Genomic DNA, 22,181 nt, shown 5'->3' with positions numbered 1-22,181 from the left:
TTTTCTTCCTCCAAGACTGTGAGCTTTTTAAAGAAGAAATCTAGTCTTGTTCATCTTTGTATCTCATATATATAGCATGTTGCAAGAACCCAAAAGTGGGCAGAAAGATGAGTTCAAGAGCCTCTGCTCTATATCTGAATATAAATGCTTATTATGTCAAGTTTGATTCTAAAAGTGTTCTAATAATGCATGCCACAACCTAGGTGTTAAGGGTATTGGGAGACAAGATAAAATCATCAGGCCAATACTAATTTTTATGTGGAAATGCTAGAAAAAGTGATCATAATATTATAGAAGCCATTCTTTCTTTGCATAAAAACTTGAAAATGTTTAATTATGAAAAATATTCAGATATCTAAGATAGATATTCACCTTTTAGAGATTTCAGTGCATGCAGTAAAATCCAATAAGGTACCTAAAAGGCAATATGGTTTAACATAAATGATAAAACTGTACTTGCCACTAGATGAAGGGATTTTCAGTTTTTCCAGAGCCGAATTTCTGAGTCTAAGTGGCAAGAAACAGACTGGGCCTGAACGGTCTCATTGTACTTTCACAGTCAAATTACTGAATAATAAAATCTCACATGACCAGCAATAAAAGTAAATGTTCCCAGCTAATCCATTTAAATTGAGTAGATATTCAGGGATCTCACACCTAATAACTGCTTAATACATATCACAGATGTTTGGCTGCCCCTATCCACAAAAGTATATGACAATTATTGAAACTGGTCTCTAGACCAATCTCTGCCATTTCCCTCCCTTTTACCAGCTTTTTCTTATTTCCATTAGGAAAATGAATCTATAAGAGAAATTTAGGAAGAGGGAATTTAATATATAAAAGTAAATTTTTCAATAGCCACAAAATTGCATAACACCATTAACCTCAAATATTTATTTTTGAAGTTTGATATTTTAATCTCTTCCATTTTCCTCAACTATCTTCTCATTAGGCAGCAATCTGGTTAATATGAAAATAACACATTTCATATGTATATTACAGTTTATAAATTACTTTCATATTAACTTATTTGATCTTCACAAAAAATGCTTTAAGGTAATCTAAACAGAAAGTATTATTTTGATTTTATGGATGAGAAAATAACTATCCAAAAAGATTACATAACACACAGCTCATAAGTGCTTAAGCCAGGACTGGAATAAAGACTGAAATTTTAGATTTCTAGCTCTACATCAGTTTTTTGTACTTCAACAAGCTACATCTTGAAAATAAGTACACAAGAGAGGACTGGAAAATCTGTCTACAAATAATAGTTTAAAAAAGGCCAACTTAATATTCTTCACTACAGTCAGACAATAAACCTTGAATTTTAACAATTTATAATAGATGTAAAACAATAATTACAAAGAAATATTGTAGGTAAGTATTAACAGTGCCTTTCATCTATAGAACGTACAGTAATTTATATTTCTCTCAATATTCTGAGCAAAGCAGGTGACAGTTTTATTAAAAGTTCAAATCTATTGTTAGACATATGTATGTAATGTACAGAAATACCAGTTTAGAGTTTAGAAGAAACAGGCACCATGGTATACTGCTAGCAGAGTATTCACTGGCAAAGCTATTTTGGGAGTAGTCTGGCAATGTATATTGAAAGCCTAAAAATGCACATGACCTCTCACACCTAGTTATTTCCTTTTTAATTTATTGTAAGGAAATAATTATGGATGTCTATAAAAATGTGCTCCCAAAAATATGTTAGTATTGTGTTAACAGAACAAATTAATAAATGGATTGGTTAAATCAGAGTAAATGAAAGAATAAAACGTAGAGCTGTCCCTCAGTATTTGCAGGGGATTGGTTCCAGGACTCCTACAGATACCAGAATCCTTAGACGCTCAAGTCCCTTACATACAATGATATAGCATTTGCATATAACCTATGCATATCCTCCAGTATATTTTAATTCATCTCTAAATTACTTACAACACCTAATACAATGCAAATGCTATGTAAATACTTGTTATAGTGCTTTGTTTTTATTTGTATTTTTTATCATTGTATTGTTATTTTTTTTTTCAAATATTTTCAATCCTCAATTGGTTGAATCTGGATGCAGAACCCATGGCTACCCAGGGCTGGCTGTAGTTCTTAAAACTATTCTGGAAAAATGCAAAAGATATATTAGTGGGATAAAACAGATTTCTAAACAATGAATATAATAGAATCATATTTTAAAGGATATGTATCTCTGTGTGTGTGTGTATATATGTATGAGTATATATGTGACCAGGATATTACACAAAAATATTAATAGCGACTGTATACAGGCAGTGTTATTATAGATAAATGTAATTTTATTACTTTTACTTTTATATTTTCTCATTTCTAAAAATGACTAAGTAATTTCCCTATATTTCTACAACAGAATAAGTTAAATATCTTTATAAATATATATAAAACATATATAGCATATATATTTATCATGTAAATATTGAAACTATGGAAAACAAAGGATAAAAGTTGAATTTACATCTATCAGAGAGCTCTAGAGCCATTATGTGTGCATATGAAGATACATTTTAAAGAGTATAGAAATATGAAGAAGGCACAGCACATAAGATGAGTCAGGAGAGAGAACAACAGCAACTTATTAAGGCAAAGTGTCCAGTATCAGAAAATAAATGTGAATTAAGCAGTACATTTTAATAGCTACAGTTTCTCACATCTAATTAACAGAAAGTTTTAAATATTGACAACTTTGGAAGTGAACAAGTTTAGGCAGTTTTTGAAAAAAAATGTGAATACAAAGTTCATTGGGAATGCTGGAGATACTTCTGGAAAGTAAGATACTTCAATCATATGCTATAGCAGCATCAAGAAAGGTACTAGGTGAAGATCACAGCAGCAAACATAATTCCCATGTTGAAACTATAATGCATACCCATTTGGAATATGTAGCTCTGCTCGCCACACCTTAGAGTAGATATTATAGAAACAAAAAATAAGTCCAGAAATGGGAAAATAAATTATGAAATGGCAACTATAAGGGATGAAATTAGGAGTCTCTGAAGTTCAAAGACAAAAGAAGCTCAGAAAAATATTTCCCAAAGCTTATAAGATCATAAATTTTATAGATAAGATAAAAATAAGCACCAAGAGACCAAATTAATATGGCAAAAGTTTAAGGCAAATCCAAGGAAAATAAAATATTTTGATGGAATAGGTAAAATATATAAGATGTATAATACTACTGCATTTAGAATAAAATCCAAAATCCCTCCCAAGTTCCATAAGTCTCAGTATTCCTGGCTCCTTCCTGCCTCTCAGATCTCTTCTCCTCCAGCTGTCCTCTCATTCCCTAGGCCCCAGCCACACTAGCTCCCTCCTGTTCCTCTAATGCACCTCTGTGCTCACTATTGACTCTGCCTGGAATGCTCTTCTCCTAGGTTTCACCTGGCAAGCTGCTTTCTATCATTGACATCTCAGCTTAAAGGTCACATCCTCATGAGGACCGTCCCTGATTGTCCTACTCAAGGCTACTTGCTCTTGGAACCAACCAATATTGCATTACTTAGTTTAATTTTCCTCATAGTACTTATCATCATATAAGGTCATCATTCGTTTATTTATTCATGTAAACTGTTTTTCTCTCAAACTAAGGAAAAAAACAATTAAAGAGTTTTATCATCAAAGAGACTTTCCCTCACCACCCCAGGCTAGTTCAGATCACTCTATTTTATTACTAACTTCCACCTCACCTTGTCATTTTTCTTTTGTAATCCAACTTATACTTGTAATTTATTTTCCAATATCTGTTTTTCTCCATAAATTCCATGAGGTAGGGGCCACTGTGTGCTATCTTATTAATCAATGTATACCCACCAGTTACCAGTATATGGAAAGTACTCAATAAATACTTTCTCGAATAGAAGAATAACTGGTGAATGAGAAAGAATTGGGAATAAAAAGGCAGAAAAAGGAAAGCAAAAATAAATAAAAAGCTACATGAAAAAAATTATGGCATTATATTAACCACTTACTATTCCGTTCTCCAAATACCACTGTTTCCTACTAAACAAGAATATAACAGGCTCTAAACTGCATTTGTAATACAATATATAGGAAAATAAACTTTTAAGAGTTTCATATCTGCAATTTATGCCCTGTGCTTTCTGATTCATTTTTTGTAAATAAAATCCTGTGGATCTTTGGAACTGCAATTCTTCCAAATCAGCAATTCAAGTAACAAAAGGAATTCTGGATGAATAAAAAGCAGATGCTGTCTGGGTGCCAAGCTTCATGCCTATAATCCCAGCACTTTGGAAGGCCGAGGCAGGCGGATGGCCTGAGATCAGGAGTTTGAGACTAGCCTGGCCAAAATGGCGAAACCCCGTCTCTACTAAAAATACAAAAGTTAGCCAGGCGTGGTGGCATGCGCCAGTAGTCCCAGCTACTCGGGAGGCTGGGGCACAAGAATTGCTTGAACCCAGGAGGCAGAGGTTGCAGTGAGTGGAAATCGCGCCACTGCACTCCACAGCCGGGTCGACAGAACAAAACTCTTGTCTAAAAAAAAAAAGGCAGGTGCTAAAAACAAAACCAGAAAAGCTATTAGGAGAAACGTCATAAAGTTGGAAACTGAAAAGCATTTCATTTCATGGAATAAAATTTTGTTCTTCAGTAATTATGAAACTGTCTTTGAAAGCTCTGTTAAAAACAACTTTGACTCATGCCTGTAATCCCAGCACTTGGGGAAGCTGAGGCAAGTGGATCACTTGAGGTCAGGAGTTCGAGACCAGCCTGGCCAACATGGTGAAACCCTGTCTCCACTAAAAACACAAAAATTAGCCAGGCATGGTGGCACATGCCTGTAATCCAAGTTACTCACAAGGTGGAGGCAGGAGAATCGCTTGAACCCAGGAGGCAGAGGTTGCAGTGACCCGAGATCACACCACTGCACTCCAGCCAGGGTGATAGAGTGAGACTGTGTCTCAAAAATAAATAAATACATAAACAAACAAACAACTTTGAGACATTTTACTTCAAAGGTTTAGATTAGTTCTTATGGAACATAGCTAATAATCTTTCAAGTCCTTTCTTACACTAACAGTTCATCTGGAGTAATGATATTCCAATAAATGCTATATTTTAGAAGATATATAATATTAATATCTTCGTCAAATGTATCTTAGAATTACCTTCTCTGTCCTCTTTATAATACATAAAAGAAATTGATGAGTCCAGCATACGCTTCATCTTAAATGAGGTGTATGAGAAACATGCTAAACTATGGTTCCCTATCTCTGCTTCACAATATAAAGGTGATTCCAGAATTTGGAAGCCTCAACTGTAACAAACTAGATGAAGACAGAAGCTGATTAGATAAACTGCAGTGCTCAGGAAGCCTCACCAACAGAGCAAACAACCTCCATCTTCAGCTGCTTATTGAGAGGCCATAATCCTTTGCTGCAATACATACAACAGTGGCTAGACTGAACACAGAGAAGGGACATCTGTTTCTTAGGCCTGTTCTTTCTCATAAATGATTGATGGCAAATATGGAGGAGAGTGATCTGGATGCACAAAGAAACTTGAAAATTTTATTCTAGCCAATTTTAGGCTTTTGTTAATTCAAAGCTGTATCTTCCACACAACAAGAACATTTTCACTAGATCAAAAGAGGAATAAGAATATCTGCAGGCCTTGAGATTTCAACTATTTTGCCTTTTGAACTATATATTAGCTGAACGTGGTGGCTAACATAAACATAATCCCAACACTTTGAGAGGCCAAGGTGGGAGGATCACTTGAGCCCAGGGGTCCAAGACCAGGCTGGGCAGCATAGTGAGACCCTGTCTCTAAAAAAAAAAAAAAAAATTAGCTGGGCATCATGGCACACACCTATTATCCTAGCTGCTCGGAAGGCTGAGGCTGGAGGATCACTTGAACTTGGGAGGTTGAGGCTGCAGTGAGCCATGATCTCACCACTACATTCCTGCTGGGTGACAGGGCAATATCCTATCTCAAAATAAATAAATAAATAAAAATAATAATAAGATAAAACAAATAAAGTATATATTATTCAAAGTACCCTGTGTCTTGAACTTTGTGGATCAGGACTCACAGTAAGAAATATGTTTTACATCAGAATCCAGTACACATCCAATACATATACAATTAAACAAAAGTTCATGAACGTTACCCTTACAACATGTAGTGAATATGTTAAGTTGCTATTTTATGTCATCTTTTTAATGCTGGCTACATACCACAAATTTGAGTAATGAGTCATCAGGTACAGTTTGAGAAACACTGCTATATGTATACGTGTGGTCTGGCCTCTGCCTACCTCCCTAACCACATTTCATGGTATTTTGTACCATATTTTCCCTACTGCAGCCACCCCTGCACCATCCCACCACCCAGTTTCTATTATTTTATTACATTGAACCATAAGTTCCTAAAATATACCAATCTCTTTTCTGCCTCAGGGTATTTGATCTTGTTGTTAGCGTGGCCTGGACTCCTCCAGATAACTGCACTTTGTATTATATTATGCAGGTCTCAATATAAAAGTTCTTTCCACAGAGATGCCTTCATTGACCACCTAATTTGAAAGAGCCCCAGCCTGCAATCCCAGCAGGAGGAGTGGGAACAGGAGTTCATTCATTGCCCTTAGCATTCCTGGGAAGTTTGATAACATAATGTAAGACAGGCAAAAAACAAAAACAGTATTGAGCAAATGTCACTTTCTACCTCCCTATGCCATTGCACAGGTCATAGAATTCTAACTATTGAAATTCTATTCCATTTTCTTCATGACAACTTTTCTGACTCTGACTGAGAAGCAGGGACTAAATTGTACAATCTGCCCCCAATTACTTTGTATTCTCTCAGACCACTTAGCGCATTCTTTCTTATTTTGTATTCATTCCGCAAACATTTGAGTGCCTAATATGATCTAGGCAATACTGTGAACAACATAGGCATGAATTCCTCCAACAGTTCACATTTTAGTAAGAGTGACAGATCTATAAACAAATAATTTCAACCGAATGAGGCAAGTACAATAGGAGAGATGTATACTACATAAAATGGTGACAAAAAGAATGAACAACCAACCTCTTTCTTTTTCTTTTTTTCTTGATTTCACAGTGTGGAGGGGAAAGCTCTGAATATCTGCATAGATTTTAAATTTGTATTTGTTTATACTTTTTTAGAGACAAGGTCTCGCTATGTTGCTCAGGCTGGCCTTGAACTCTTGGCCTCAAGCAATCCTCTGGCCTCAGCCTCTTCAATAGCTGGGACTACACACATATGCCACCGCACCTGACTCGACTCAACCCTCTTTGAGTAGGGAAGGAAGGCATCACAGAAGAGACACCTACACTGGGTCTGGAAGTGAATCCACCTTTGCAAAAATTATAACAGTGAGAGAAATCTAACCTAACTGACTCCATATTGCTTCTAACCTCACAAAGCTAACTGCCCTTGCTCATACCTGGGCATAGGCAAGCTAACTATGGGAGAAATGTATAGTTTAACTTTGAAGCAAGGATGGTAATAGTCCCTTCCAAAACTGACCCCCTCTAGGGACTAAAACAGCCTTGTAAGACTAATAGAAGGCCGCAAGGTTAGGATTATGGGAGGGACCTAAAATCTGCTAAAATATAGGCATAGGTAAGCAATAACCAGCTACTGTTCCTTGCTTTTCTATAATTTCTTACTATTCAGAAGTCATGTAGCCAGAGGTCACAAGATTTGTAACTTCACCAATTGCTCCTTTAGATAACATCACTATTGTAAAACCTAAGATTGGTCTTGAGATATTTTTCAGGCTTCTGCATTCTGGCAAACCTCCTGATGCCACCCAGATACATGCCTCATACCAAGAAACTGACTCTACTAGTCCTATGACTCTCACCTAGACAACTGACTCAGCACAGGAAGACAGTTTGGAAACACCTATAAATTCATCCCCAACCAATCAGCAGCGCCCATTCCCTACCAACCTGCCCACAAAATTATCCTTGAAAACCACAACTTCCAAGCTGTCAGGGAGGCGGATTTTAGAAATATTTCCCATCCTTCCACTCAACTGCCTTGCCTCCATTAAACTCTTTCTCTGCTGCAACTCCTGCATTCTCAATGTTTGGCCTTTCTGGGAAGTGGGCAAGAAGAACACGTTGGCCTGTAATAGGAGAATAAATAAGAGTTTGGCAAGCAACAAGAGGGTGCAAGTATTCTGTGTAGAAGGAATTGCAAGTGCAAAGTAGAAAGAGGAGGCATACTACCAGTTTGAAGTTGCTTGGTATGTTCAATGAAAAGCAAGTAGCTAAAAGGCAAGAGAATTTTTTTTTTTAAGTATGGAAAGGGAAAGGCAAAAGCTAGACAGAAAAGTGCTTGTTCATGGAGGAACTTGTGTGCCATTCTAGACATTTTACTGTAGGAAATAGGGAATCTAGAGTTTTAAGGAGGTGAGTAAATCAACAGGTTGGGTTTTTAAAAATTCCTTCTTGTGGCAGAGAAAATAATGGATTGGAGAATTTCCAGACCAGACTGTAAAAGTCACTATTAAAATAATCACGAAATGAGGAGATGACAAACTAAAATTCGATCTAGCAAACAACTGAATATGGGAGAAATAGAAGAGGGAGGAATGTAGGATAACTCTGATTTCTAGTTTAGGTTATAATATAGTAGTAGTATTATTTAACTTGGTGAAAATAGGAGAAACCAGGAGGAAAGATAGCAAGTTCAGTTTTGGTCATATTAAGTTTGAAGGACCTTTGAGACAGATGTGTCCAGGAAGCAACTGAGTTAGGCATTAGTAGATCTGAGAGGAAAATTGAAATTTAGAAGCAAAATCAAAGGTGTTAGTAGAATCCATGTGAGTGGACAAAATCACCCAAGGAAAATGTCTAGACTAAGAAATGAAAGTAATCAAGGAGTTAATTCCAAAGAATGACATTCAAAAACCAGGCACAGCCAGTAAAAGGAATTAATGACTATGAACCTCAGTTGTCACAAAGAGACTAAGTAATGTAAATTTTGAGAAGTAATTACTGTATTTGGTATTTAAAAGGCCATTAGAAACTTAAGCAAGAACAACTTTCTTGAAGCCATTAAAGAAGCCAGACAAAAGACTTTGGTCTGTTTGATATAAGTAAAAATAATATCCTTTCAAGAAGTTTACTGATAGATAGGAGGACTAGGAAATAACTGGATAAACACAGGATGGAGGACATGGTTTTGCTTTATTTAATTTTCATAAGATGTGTGACTTGAGCACTGAAGAGAAGAAACTGGAGAGGAAAAGGCTGAACACACAGGAAAGAAAAAAAACAACTGGAAGCGAAATGTAACAGATGGAAGCAAATGAGATCAAGAGCAAAGATGGATGGATTATCCTTTAATATCCCTTTCTCTACACTAGAAATACAAGACTAAAGGCTCGGCAAAAATATAGAGCAATGTGTAGGTTGGGGGCATGAGGTTGAAGAAATGGCCTGTTATACTCCATCATGTTTAGAAAGGAGAAATGAAGAGGGCAAAAGACAGGGTTTGTAAAGGGAAGGTTTGAAAATGTCTTTACAGAGAATGGGTCAGGGGAAAACTGGGGTAACCAAAAGGATTGCTGAGTAGTATGAAGAAACAAGGGGTGGTGGGTGAGGGCTCTGTTTCTAAATTCATAGCTATAACTATCTAAAGATCTTTCTATCCTCCAGTCCGTTATCCATAAGTGCTTAAAAGATATGGTAGTTAAGTGAATTAACTAGAACCCTCTCAAACATGGGGGTGAATTAAAATAACCTATAGGCTTATTTAAAATGCAAATACCGAGCTCCATTCCTTTCATTCAGAATTTCCAGGGGTGAAGCCCAAACAGTGAATTCCAGAAGCTCTCCAAGCAATCCCAGGAGAAATTTCTGTTTAAAAAAAAGAAGAAGAAGAAAGAAAAGAAAAGAGAAAAGAAAAGCAAGCACAGACCTAGAAGGTAACCAACTGGATAGAAGAGCGCTGATCCAACATACACCTGTTAATGGCTCTCGTGGGGGCGTGGGGCAGTGCTCTGCCACTCAGAAAAGCAAAAAGACTCCAAGATCTAGGGAGATTCAGATCAGTGTTGAGACAGTCACATGCACACCACCCCATATTCTTAATAAAGCGCGTTAATGTGAATCTGTGAACATGAAAAATGCCATGATGAACAATGCAAACACATAATGTTTGTTCAAAACAGGTTATTAGATTCGATGCCTTACCCTAAATGTTCTGTTTCATTACTCTAGAGACTTAGTAACGTTAGTGGAATTCAGGGTGCTGTAAGAAATACGGAGAGCGAGGAGACTGCAGGAACAGCCCGTGGGAAGGGGGAAAGAGATAATGGGGAGAAGGTCGGGAGGACGGGACAACTTTAAGTGCCCATCCGCCCGAAGACTTGGAAAGCTAAGTAAGTAGGACCCCAGAGCCGTTCTTGGGGCATCCCCTGGCACTCACCATTGTCTCAGGATCTCAGCACTAGAAAATAGGTATCGTTGAGACAGGAAGACACCACCACCACCACCATCATACGGTTACTCAGGCAACAAAGCCCCGCCCACTGTCGCACGAGGCGTGGGACGCCACCGCCCCACCTCTTCGTCCTTAGTGGCTGGGAGTAATCTCAGCTGCGTTCATCCAATCGACAGACCCGCCCCTCCACGCTGTCGCCTGGGGCTACGAGACGCCATTATTCTGTTTCCGGCAGTTTTACTTCCGTTTGTTTAACAGCTGGCCCGGAAGTTTAAGTGAATATGCGGCTTGGGCTCTAAAAGTTGCTGTACGGTATTTTATTTTAAAGTAGAAATCTGTCCGCTTTTCACTTACGGAGGCCTTACAGTGTGTGTTCTGTGTTACTTGAGTTTATACGCACTGCAGAATTTGTTTACCCTGCTCTTTTGGAAACGTATTCCGGAAGCGAAACCCTGAGTAATCGGAAGTGGTTAGGAGTGAGAGAGCTGCTGGATATGCGGAGGGACTGGGCGGGTCGGCTTCTGAATGGAAGAGGTCTGTGAGAAGTTAACCTGGTGATACCGATCCGAAGAGCCTATCAAGTGAAGCCCCCTGAAATACGGAGAATAAGAATCTTAGAGGTAAATCCGAGGACAAGCAGGTATAACTAAGGATGTTGGAAAGGGACGGAGGTCTGGCTGGAGCTCGGTGGCCAGTAGCTTTGGATTTAGGGAAAGATTGTTGTTCCGGGAAGACTTTTTCAGACAGGGATGAAACTTAGGTTTCGACTTCCCCGGACAGCAAAGTTGACAGGCTTGTCGCTTCCCAGCCTATCGCTTTCATACCTGCTCACTCCCCCTACTTACTTCTTCACCCCCTCCGCTTCATTTGGCATTTGCCAGCAGGCACTCGCTGTGCCTGTACGTTTCGCAGAGCAGCTATCAAGGGCAGTTTCAGGGATCCTTACTCTTACGAAGGGTTTTTTGGATACCTCTTTTCGGAGCAGTAGAGTGTAAGTGTAGAAAAGTTTGTGACTGTTAAGAAAGTTAGTCGTCGGGTTCACTAATTGAACTGAGTTGTATCTAGTACTGAGAACGATCTTTTTTTGTAGTGAAACCAGTTGTCATCTAGTGTACAGTTTGTCATATTTATATCATTGCAGTAGCATCACCTTCTTATATGTTCTCTGGTAAATCTGAGTCTGTACTGTAAGACAATGTATACATTTCTGAAAGCATGGGCTCGATATGTTTCTCTTTTTACTTTTGGAGCTACACTATTTTAACTTTTTATTACCAAAAAAGTATAAATTATGTTATCTTGAGTAATATTTTTTGTCGTTTGTTAAACATCTAAACAGAAGCTCCTTTTTGATATGTGTGTGTGTGTATACAAATTGTGTCGGTATGTCTCCTAAGAAAGTAATTACTTTAAAATTCCTCTTGTCATATGGATGACAAAACCACCACAGTAACTTCATTCCCTTTGCTTGGCTAAAATTCAGGACATACTTCTGACAATTTAGAGTGTATTGGTGAGGATGGTGAAACGGAGTATTTAGAAGTAAACCACCCCTAATTTTTTTTTGAGACTTTTAGTAGACATAACAATGCCTTCTGTGAGAATGGGATATAAGGGACATTTCTCTTTCTAAATGCATGCGTACTAAATACAGAAGCAATTAAAATATCATAACTTTTAAATTGGAGGTACTCTATGTGTTTATATGATATTTTAAAAATTATTTCATATGCATATATTTCTAGGTTGTTCAGCAGAAGTCTTGGAGTGCATTTTCAGTGGTTAAGGTGAAAAAATGACTACTAAAAATTTAGAAACCAAAGGTAAGTGGCTTTTTTATAATTGTTTTTAAAACATGACATTTATGACGATGTGAAGGAACGTTTGAGCCAGATAACTAGATCTCATGGATCCCCTTGGGAATCATTTGTTATTTCAGATCCCTTTATGTTTATTTTTTAGTGCAGTGTTTATATTTCAGTACTTTAGATGTACAAGTGAAATTTAACATCATTAGTTAGAATTTATTAGGTGACTACTCTTAAACATTTAATGTTAATGCAAAGTTTTTAACAGCTATATTCCCTATACACTAGAAGATTACGATTTAAATAAGAATACACCTTTTAAAGATTTAAGTAGATAGACAAAGCAACTAGGGTGTATCAAAGATCTCTTTCATGTTGTATTAGTTTGCTGGGGTTGCTGTAACAAAGTACCACAAACTGCATGGCTTGAACAACAAAATGTATTCTCTCAGTTCTGGAGGCTAGAAGTCCAAGATGAAAATGTCAACAAGGCTATGCTCCTTCGGAAGGCATTAGAGACACTCTCCTAGCTTCCAGCGGCTTGCTGGCAGTCTTTGGTGCTCCTTGTCTTGTAGACGTACCACCCTTATCTCCGCCTTCGTATTCACATGGCATTCTCCCTATGTGCATGTTTTTGTGTCTAAATTTACCCTTTTTATAAAGACAGCACTCATATTGAAAAAAGGAACCCAGTCTACTCCTGTATGATTTCATCTTAACTAATTACATCTGCAGTGATCCTGTTTCCAAATGAAGTCTCATTCTGAGGTAGTGGGGGGTTAGTACTTCAACAAATAAAGATTTGGGGGACACAATTCAACCCCTAAATTGCTAAATACAGTAGTCACTTTTTAGTCCTAGCTGATTTGTCCTCTCTAATATTTAATACTGTTGACCATTCCCTGCCTTTTGAGATACGTTCTTTTGATGACTTCCATGACATCACTTTTATTTTCAGTCTACTCTGTAGCCTTTCACTGTCCAATGCGGTAATTACATGTGGCTATTTGAATTTAAATTAATATTTTTTAAAAATTAAAAATTCAGTTTCTCAATGACGCTTGCCAAACTTCAAGTGGTCGGTAGGCAAATATGGCTAGTGGCTATTTCAATCATTGAAGAAAATTCTGTTGGACAGCCCTGCTGTAGCTGTATCTTCTCTCTTTCTTTTTCAGCCTCTTCTCCTTCTTATTTATCTTTTAAGTATCAACACTTTCCACCACTGTTTCTTTTCTACTCTCATGACTTCAGTAATTATCTATATAAATGACTTCCAAATCTATCTATATCCCTAATCTCCTTCCTTATGATTCATACCCTTATAGACTACTGCCTACTGGCCATCTTCACGTAGCTATAGGCAACAATTTTAACATGTCCCATAGTGAACTTCTCCTGACCCAGCTTATTCTTTGGATGGGTTGAGTTCTGCATGCTAGAACCATCAGTTAAAGATGGAAAACTGTTTTCTAGATGCCAATTTTTCAGCAAACTGACCTCCAGCCACAAACCCTCTCTAAAAGCAGGTTGAAATAAGTTTAAGAAACAAGGAAGAAAGATCATGCTAATAAATATTTAATTGAATTTAATTCAGCTTTGCAACAGCATTTCATAAGTCACCAGAAGGCTTTTATACCATTAGATAAGCAAGTCAGAGACTGTAATGAAAGTAATAAACTGGGGATTAATGGGAAATAAGAGCAGTTAAATAATTAATGTGAAAGCAACCAACATGGTGCTTGTCAAAAAGCAAAAACTAAATACAATATTATGATTAGTCATTAGAAGTACTGGCAAGTTCTCTGTGAAATTAAATTACTTTTTAATATTTATTATTACTTGTTTTTAATGAGGATTAGAGTTATAAGGCACTTTAACAAACATTATTTTGTGTGATCTTAATTATCCAGTAAGGAAAATAATTCTATTAGCCATATTTCTATTTAATCTGTCATCTGATGTTAGTGAACAAAAGTTACTTGTATTGCATGGCCTGTGAAAAGGTGTACTTGGTTGACATTTGTCAGTTGTCTGTGCTTCCTGTAACTGCCTCAGGAGATAAGTACAGTTGTTTGGTATAGCAACAGAACTTCCTCTCAGAAGACATTTGAGCAGCACTGTCATCATAAGAGGGTTGTATCATGGCTGCTAGTGCTGTTTCTGAAAAGGAAACATACAGTAAATAGTAACAATTAGAAACTTAAAATCCAAAGCTTTTCTTGGAAGTGGGATTAAAATTGAAAATAAAGCTATTAAAGTCAAATAGTTTAGTAATAGTAGACCAAATAGAAAGGTCTGAGACATTTAAATATTTTTGATTCCATAAGATAGTCTAACACTAGTTCTGTAGAATAATAAGTGTTAGGTAAAAAAGATATTCCATGAGCAGATAAATTTGAGAAATGCTGTATTAAAAGAGAGGCTATACTATGGGACCTCTCAGAGTCCTATAGTATAACTTTAATACTAATGTACACTGAAACTCTGTAGAGATGCAGTATGCAACATTGCCCACACTTATTTGACCAGGGAACGCTATCCATAGAGCCTGTGGTAAGAAGAATGCTTAGATTCCACTTCAGTAAATCTTGATGTTACTCTTAAGTCCATTGTATGTAACTTATTTTACTAATTTAATAATAACTAAACTTTATTAGGTGATATGGGTGACATTTAAAAAGACTCTTGATTTAAAATTACCACATGACAATCCCTAATTTGTTTAACTGTATCGTAGCTGAATTTGTATATGTTCTGGAAAGTCTTTCAGACTATAACCAAGTTAGGAATTAATGATTTAGGGTAGAGGAAAAAAAATAAAGCAGTTTTTAAATGGGTTAGTTTTTGGATGTTAAAAATGAAACACTCTAGGTAGTGTATTAACAGACTAATGAACTTCAGTAAGCATTTATTCATTTTCTCTGTGACAAGGACCATTTTATTAGTTCATGACACAAAGATTAGGAGGTGGTCCATACCCTGAAGAGCTCCCAACAGTCTAGTCTACAAGAGAAACAAATTATTTTTAAAATATATACTACCATGTTTGCATTACTCTGAAAGCACCAAGGGATGGGAGGAGGATGAGGTTAAGTGCTTTGTCCAAGGTCACACAATACATGGCAGTAGGGACTTAAGTTATTTTAACTCAGGCTCTAGTGAGTTAGATTTCTTTTCACTACCCCATTCTGCTGACTTAGAGTACCTCTCATCATAGATTGAAGTTTTATGAATAAAAGAGAAATATTTGTTCAATGACAGACAATAAATTTTTTTTTGCCTCAATATTCTAGAGCAAGGGTTGGCAAATTGTGGCCCTCAGCCTCCTGAGAATATCTGCAATCAGTTTGATAATAGTGGACATTAACACTATTTAAGCCAAACATTATCCTGAATTTAAAAAAAATCTGTTCTTCCCATTATTAGACCTATGTTATCAAAAATTGTTTTCAATTATTGTTGTTATAGTTTGAATTTCATCAATAAATTTTTTTTCTCTTATTAAATACTTACGTGGTATCCTCAATTTTACCTTTTGGTTCACAAAGCCTAAAATATTTACTCTCTGGTCCTTTACAGAAAAAGTTTGCCAGCTCCCATTCTAGAATGTTAGACTAGTGACCTTCTTTGTTCTTTCCCTACATTTCACCAATCCTGGTAGGCAATACGAATGAGCAAACCTTAGATATGTTTTAATTCATTGATAATTGATCACAGGTGGAAGTAATGATGATGAATAATTTAAGGATTGTTTTGTTGGTTCCCTTCAAATAGTGGGGAAGAATAAGGATTGGTGTTTTTCTTGACTTAAGCGTTACTCATAATTATGGAGCTGTTACCATAGGTCCTTGTCTTCCCAATTGAGAGAAGGTAATTATTCGTAAATGTGTCCTGGATTGTGCCTACTGCATATGTAATAAAGGTTTCTAGGTATGTCACAAGGAAAAATAGAATTACGAAAGTTACCAGGTGAGAAAATGTTAAGCTCTGGCTCTTACGGCCTGTTTACCTATGCACATTAGCTAGAATCATAGTTATTACTGAGCGGGAGCTCTCACGTAATATATAATATATATATAAATTATATATAATATATAATTTATATATATAATTATATATAATATATAATACTTTGATATTCATAAATGCTTGAGTAAGTAGAACAGTTTAAATAAAGTTAAGAGTAAATTGGGGTGGAAACAAGTTGGTTGAACTTCTTGATTTTCCAACAAGGTATTTTGTTCAAAAAGAGATTTCTGTTAAATACCTATTAATGGTTCTTTGCCTTTTAAATTTAACTTTAATCATTTTGTAATTTGTTCTTGAATCTCTGTTACTTAAAATTCCAACTCAAAAATGTTACAGCTTGCCTAGAAATTTTATTTGACCATAATGGAAGTATCACACCTGTTTTTTATTTCCTCAGCCTCAGTGGGCCTGAACCATGGCTGTAGTGTGTATTTTTATTGTTGATGGTTTTTATTAATTTATAGTTAATACATGATTCTGTGTTACTTCTTAAATGCCAGAATGTCTTATTGACAAGATTAGACAAGTTAGTTAAGTTTAGACAAACTTAAAATCAGATTTTAAGAATACAGGTAGCTGGGTGTGATGGCTCACATCTGTAATCCAAGCACTTTGGGAGGCTGAGGCCAGAGAATTGCTTGAGCCTAGGATTTCAAGACCATTCTGGACAACATGATGAAACCCTGTCTCTACAAAAAAAAAAATACAAAAAAAAATACAAAAAATTATTTGGTCATGGTGGCATATGCCTGTAGTCCCAGCTACTTGGGAGGCTGAGGTGGGAGGATCACCTGAGCCCAGGAAGTCAAGGCTGCAGTAAGCTGTTTTTAAATGATTCAGTGGAAGTTCTCCTTGTCAGTGCTACCATGCTTTGTTTTAACTAATTTACCAAACCCAGCATGTTAGGCCTTTATTTCACTTTCTGAAGTATTCCTTTGTTTATCTTTTTAAAAGTAGAGTCAATCCCAAGGCCCAAGGGGTGTTTAAACTTAGTTTACATTTCATATGGAAATGACACGATTTTATTCTAATGTAAAATGTTTTGTAAAATAGAACACATTAATTATACCTCAGCTATGTTTCCACCTCCTGTCTAATTAACATAACTCGAGGTTCCCAGAACATTTCTACATGGGAAAAATTTGAAAAAAGTAAATCTGTTACTTGAATAAATAGTCCTATAGTCTAGCAATATAACTTTAAGATTTACATAACAGAATGAAAGTCAGAATTGTATTTTATGGCATTAAATAAATTAACTTTATTTCTGTCCATATCAACATCCAAAGTTTATTAGGAATTTATTTAAAGAATAATAAAAGCAATAGGACCTAACATTTAATGAGTGCTTACTGTGTCAAATACCATTCTAAACAGTTTACATGTATTCTTATTTATTTTTAAGTACCATATAAATCATAGGTATTGAGCATGCAAATAAATAAATAGTAAGGATATTAGGCATAGATCCACAGATACACTGGTAGAGTGATTTTCGAAGGCATTTCGGCCGTACAGATCTTCACCAAACCCATTAATTTTATGCTTGGGAATTTATTTGAAAAAATAACTCAGAAGTTAAGAAAAATATGTAGGCATAAAAGTGTTCAATAAAGCCTTATTTATTATAGTGAAAAATTGTAAAGAGTCTAAATATTCAACAGTAGAATAATAAGAAAGTAAATGCTATATTAACTTGAAGGGAATATATTCTAGCCATAAAATAAAAAATATGTTAAGCTTATGAAATTTATTACTGTTACAAGTATAAAAGGAATTCTGTTTTAAGTCTTTGTTTTAGGAGATTACATTACACACACACATATATATATAAAACATATATATAAAAACATATACATATAAAACATATATATAAAACATATATATATATATATATATATATATATATATATATATATATATATGGTCTGGCTGGACAGTGATGAATTCACTGAAGACCAATCAGTAGTTCATGATTGTCCTTAATGTTTCTATAGACATAAAATTTCTATTGAAATATTTTTATACCACTTACCTGCACACTTATTATATATTATCCTGTAATACATTTTATCTTTTTATATGTATGTTCTGTCCCCTAAATTAGGTAGTAAATTTCTTAAGCATAGTGGTCTTACCTCATAGAATGTCTAGCCTTCATTAGGTACCCAGCACCATGTTTGCTGCCCGTGACCACTCAGAGTTCATCATTATAACCATTGTTACTGATCTGTGTGCTCGTCTTTTGTCCCTCCCCTTGTTATCATTCATTTATTGTTTATAACATATATACATATATATATATACACACACACTACATGCAAGGCATTTTATTGGGAATACAGTGCACTCAAAATAAATTGAAAGCCACTAGAGGGAATGAGAGAACAATAAAAGAATTTGGGTATGATATGGTAAAAGTGAGGTATAAGGATGTTTAATCTGACAATCCAGTGTAGTTTCACTTGTGTAAGCAGGACATAAACTGTTAGGCCTAAGAATAGGATTGAATCTTTTCTTAATAAATTTTTCAGTGTAACATATATGTTGCTTCCTCTTACTCCAAGAGTTCACAAAACAGATGAATCTCTTATGATGTAGATGGTTTCAAATATGCATCTATATAGCTGACATTTATTTTTAACTAACATTATTGAGTGTCTACAGTATGCCAAGCATTTCATCTTATTACATTTTTTCTTACCAAAATTCTATACCAAAGTTGTTATGATCTCCGTTTTGCAAATTAGGAAATAGAGATTCATGGAAGATTAAATTATTTACCCAGGGTTATACTAGAAAGTAAAAGTCAGAACCAAATATTCTGATTCCAAATCTCTTGTCTACTGAAGGAAAGTTTAAACATGTATCTTTTGTTGACACATGATTGTTTTGAAAATTACTTTTTCTCTGATTTTTTTTTGCATTCTTTTTAGTGCCAGTAATTTTGAATATAGGGTATAGCATGTCTTAGCATTTTCTTGGCATTTCTTCTTGGTAAGTAGTTTCTGTTTTGTTTCCTTTTTGTTAGTCACCGTTACTTCATCCCCAATCCGAGGAGCAGGAGATGGAATGGAAACTGAGGAACCACCTAAATCTGTTGAAGTTACCTCCGGAGTCCAATCTAGAAAGCATCATAGTCTTCAGAGTCCATGGAAGAAAGCAGTTCCATCAGAGAGCCCAGGAGTTCTTCAGCTAGGGAAAATGCTCACTGAAAAAGCAATGGAAGTTAAAGCTGTAAGAATATTAGTTCCCAAAGCTGCTATAACTCATGATATCCCCAACAAAAATACAAAGGTTAAGTCTCTGGGACATCATAAAGGAGAATTCCTTGGTCAGTCAGAGGGAGTTATAGAACCTAATAAGGAACTCTCAGAGGTAAAGAATGTATTGGAAAAGCTCAAGAATTCTGAAAGAAGGTTACTACAGGACAAAGAAGGTCTTTCAAACCAGCTCCGTGTACAGACAGAGGTAAGAAGAGCCTTAATTGATAAAATGAGTACTACTCTTTACGTCTGGACCTTTTAAACCTGCCTGTTAGAAAACTACATTTCTTTATGGGAATGTCATTCATCCTAGCTTGTCAGTTCTCTAAAATGCTTCCTCTTAAATTTCTCATTCTTTCTCAGTTCTCTAGGGATACTTTATATTGGGAACTTATACTCTAAACCTCATTGAAGATGGAGGTGTGAGGTGCTTTGGACAAGACCACCAATAAGTTGTAAAAGTAGGTTACAATTATAAACTGCCAGACCAAAGATTGACCAAGTCAGGCATAGTAATTGACCAGCAGTCCTTGTTTTAAGGATCCGTAAATTCCAAGTATTTTTGCTTGTGTATACGGGATACTTGGAATAAAGAGAATGGTGGTATAACTTACTGTGTCTTCATTGTAAATGAAAAAAATCTGTAGCCCTTAAGTGTGTTGCTTTAATCTTTGCATCTTAGTAAAAATTGCCTTGCCCCTTCCCTTGTTTCTCTATTAGACCATGCATCTTTTGGCTAGATACAAGTCTTCATAAGTGAGACCATGGTTAGTGTTTTTATACAAATATATTTTTAAATAACTAATTTCTCATTACAAAATGTAGTACAAATTTATGTGTAAAAATTTTAGAAAATACAGAAAAACACAATGAAAATAGTGCCACCTGAATCATTTCATCCAGCTATACGTGCATAACCATATACATTGAGTTCATTTAGTGTCACAACCCACTTTTTTCAGTTATTAATGTTCTGCCATGTCACAGAATATTCTATTACAGTGTCATTGTTAATAGCAACAGTGTTCTTCAATAGCTATACCATATACCAATAACTGTTACTGGATATCTGTTTTAATTTTTTGCTCTTTTCAGTAATGATGTAAAGAACATACTTAGAAACATACTGGATTACTTACTTTGCTTTATTTTTTAAAAGTAAATTCTTAGGATGCAATACACTAACTTATAAATGTTTAATAAAAAACATAAAACATTCTCTGTCATATTTTTTATCAAAATATATTGGTTTTGTTTTAATTTTTTTTCCTTTAAGTGTTGACTAGAAGCAATTTGTTATTTTCATAATTCTTTTTACTCTTACTACAAGAGGCTCAGTTTATTACCACATGGACTGTGGATATAGATGTATGGAGAGAAGTAGAGAGAGATGGTTTGTATATCGTATGGAACTTAAATATTTAATTTTACTTTTTGATAGAAACTTTAAGTCACGGAGGTCCAAAATTACACAGAAACACAGTCTCTTTTTGTTAATTTTGTTACATTAAAGTTAGTGATATTACTTTGAGCTTGTTGTATTGATTACGTTCTCTTCTAGGTAAATCGTGAGTTAAAAAAGTTACTGGTGGCTTCTGTTGGGGATGATCTTCAGTATCACTTTGAACGTCTAGCCCGTGAGAAAAATCAGCTTATTTTAGAAAATGAAGCCCTAGGTCGAAACACAGCTCAGCTTTCTGAACAGTTAGAACGTATGTCAATACAGTGTGATGTATGGCGAAGTAAATTCCTTGCAAGCAGGTATTTTCTACAGCAAATAGTATTTCACTTCCTAGTTTTTGCTCCATCAGGTTTTTGATCTATAACACAAGAAAGTAGATTGTAGTGTGAAAATTTCTGACTAAGGTCATCAGAGTACTTCATTTAAGATGTGGACTCTCTCTCATCTGGATAGTCACACAGTCTCCCTAAATGAAGAAGTGATATAAGGATCATCCCTTATTCCTGAGTTCTAGTTTACTGTATAGTAAAAATATAATGTTTAAGACTGAAACAAAACTGTAAACTCAGACATGTAGTAAACATTAAAATCACAAAAAGCCAAACTAAATTATTTTTCCCCATTCAAATATTTGGACTCCCCAAGATAATATTATTCATTCTAAATGCGCTTTTCTCATTGTTCTTTTAACTATATAATAAAGCTTCCCAACCTTTTTCTCTCTATGCACAAATAGAAAATTATAACATTTTTATGACATACTGGATGAGGCTACTCTCATATGGCAGCAAAAACCCTGGGGTTCTCATCCAGGCCTCTCAACACACTGGTGGTTGGGAAACTGCTATATAGTATGACTCTTTGTCTGTTTATCCCCTCCCTGCCTCAACTGATAGTTACCAGATAACAAGATCTGGATGTTATCCATCTGTGTATTTCTGGAACTTAGCAAAATACTTTATAGAGTATGTTTCATAACTGTTGATTTAAATTGAATCATCTGGAGATTTCTCATAAAACAACCAAAGGTTTACAGGTTGTATTTGAAGAACCATTGATTTTGATGAATACATTTTTAGGAAAATGTTTTTTCATGTCTTAATATCTCTGACATTTTGTAGTAGTAGTTCACTCTCT

The 22,181-nt window shown here is 35.5% G+C and overlaps 2 protein-coding genes across 8 annotated transcripts in view; one reads left to right on the top strand and one right to left on the bottom strand.

Annotated features, from left to right (window-relative positions):
• NME7 (NME/NM23 family member 7) overlaps positions 1-10,703 on the bottom strand; it is a 229,615-nt gene extending 218,912 nt beyond the window's left edge. For 4 of the 6 annotated variants that reach the window (XM_063787333.1, XM_063787493.1, XM_063787464.1 and 1 more), the window contains exon 1: positions 10,465-10,563. In XM_063787333.1, the coding sequence (XP_063643403.1) occupies positions 10,465-10,467 (3 nt within the window). In that variant the 5' untranslated portion in view covers positions 10,468-10,563. 6 annotated transcript variants of the gene reach the window in all.
• A 9-nt stretch (positions 10,704-10,712) lies between these two features.
• BLZF1 (basic leucine zipper nuclear factor 1) overlaps positions 10,713-22,181 on the top strand; it is a 28,212-nt gene continuing 16,743 nt past the window's right edge. The window contains exons 1-4 of one of the 2 annotated variants that reach the window (NM_001246460.1): positions 10,713-11,099; positions 12,225-12,302; positions 19,348-19,787; positions 21,144-21,343. In NM_001246460.1, coding sequence (NP_001233389.1) covers positions 12,275-12,302; positions 19,348-19,787; positions 21,144-21,343 — 668 coding nt within the window. In that variant the 5' untranslated portion in view covers positions 10,713-11,099; positions 12,225-12,274. The remainder of the gene's footprint in view (positions 11,100-12,224; positions 12,303-19,347; positions 19,788-21,143; positions 21,344-22,181) is intronic. The other variant, XM_009437822.4, reaches the window with a different exon arrangement.

This window comes from Pan troglodytes, chromosome 1 (assembly GCF_028858775.2).
Source record: "Pan troglodytes isolate AG18354 chromosome 1, NHGRI_mPanTro3-v2.0_pri, whole genome shotgun sequence".
NCBI lineage: Eukaryota > Metazoa > Chordata > Mammalia > Primates > Hominidae > Pan > Pan troglodytes.
Note: the sequence above shows the minus strand (reverse complement) of the source record. Positions and strands in the feature narration are given on the sequence as shown.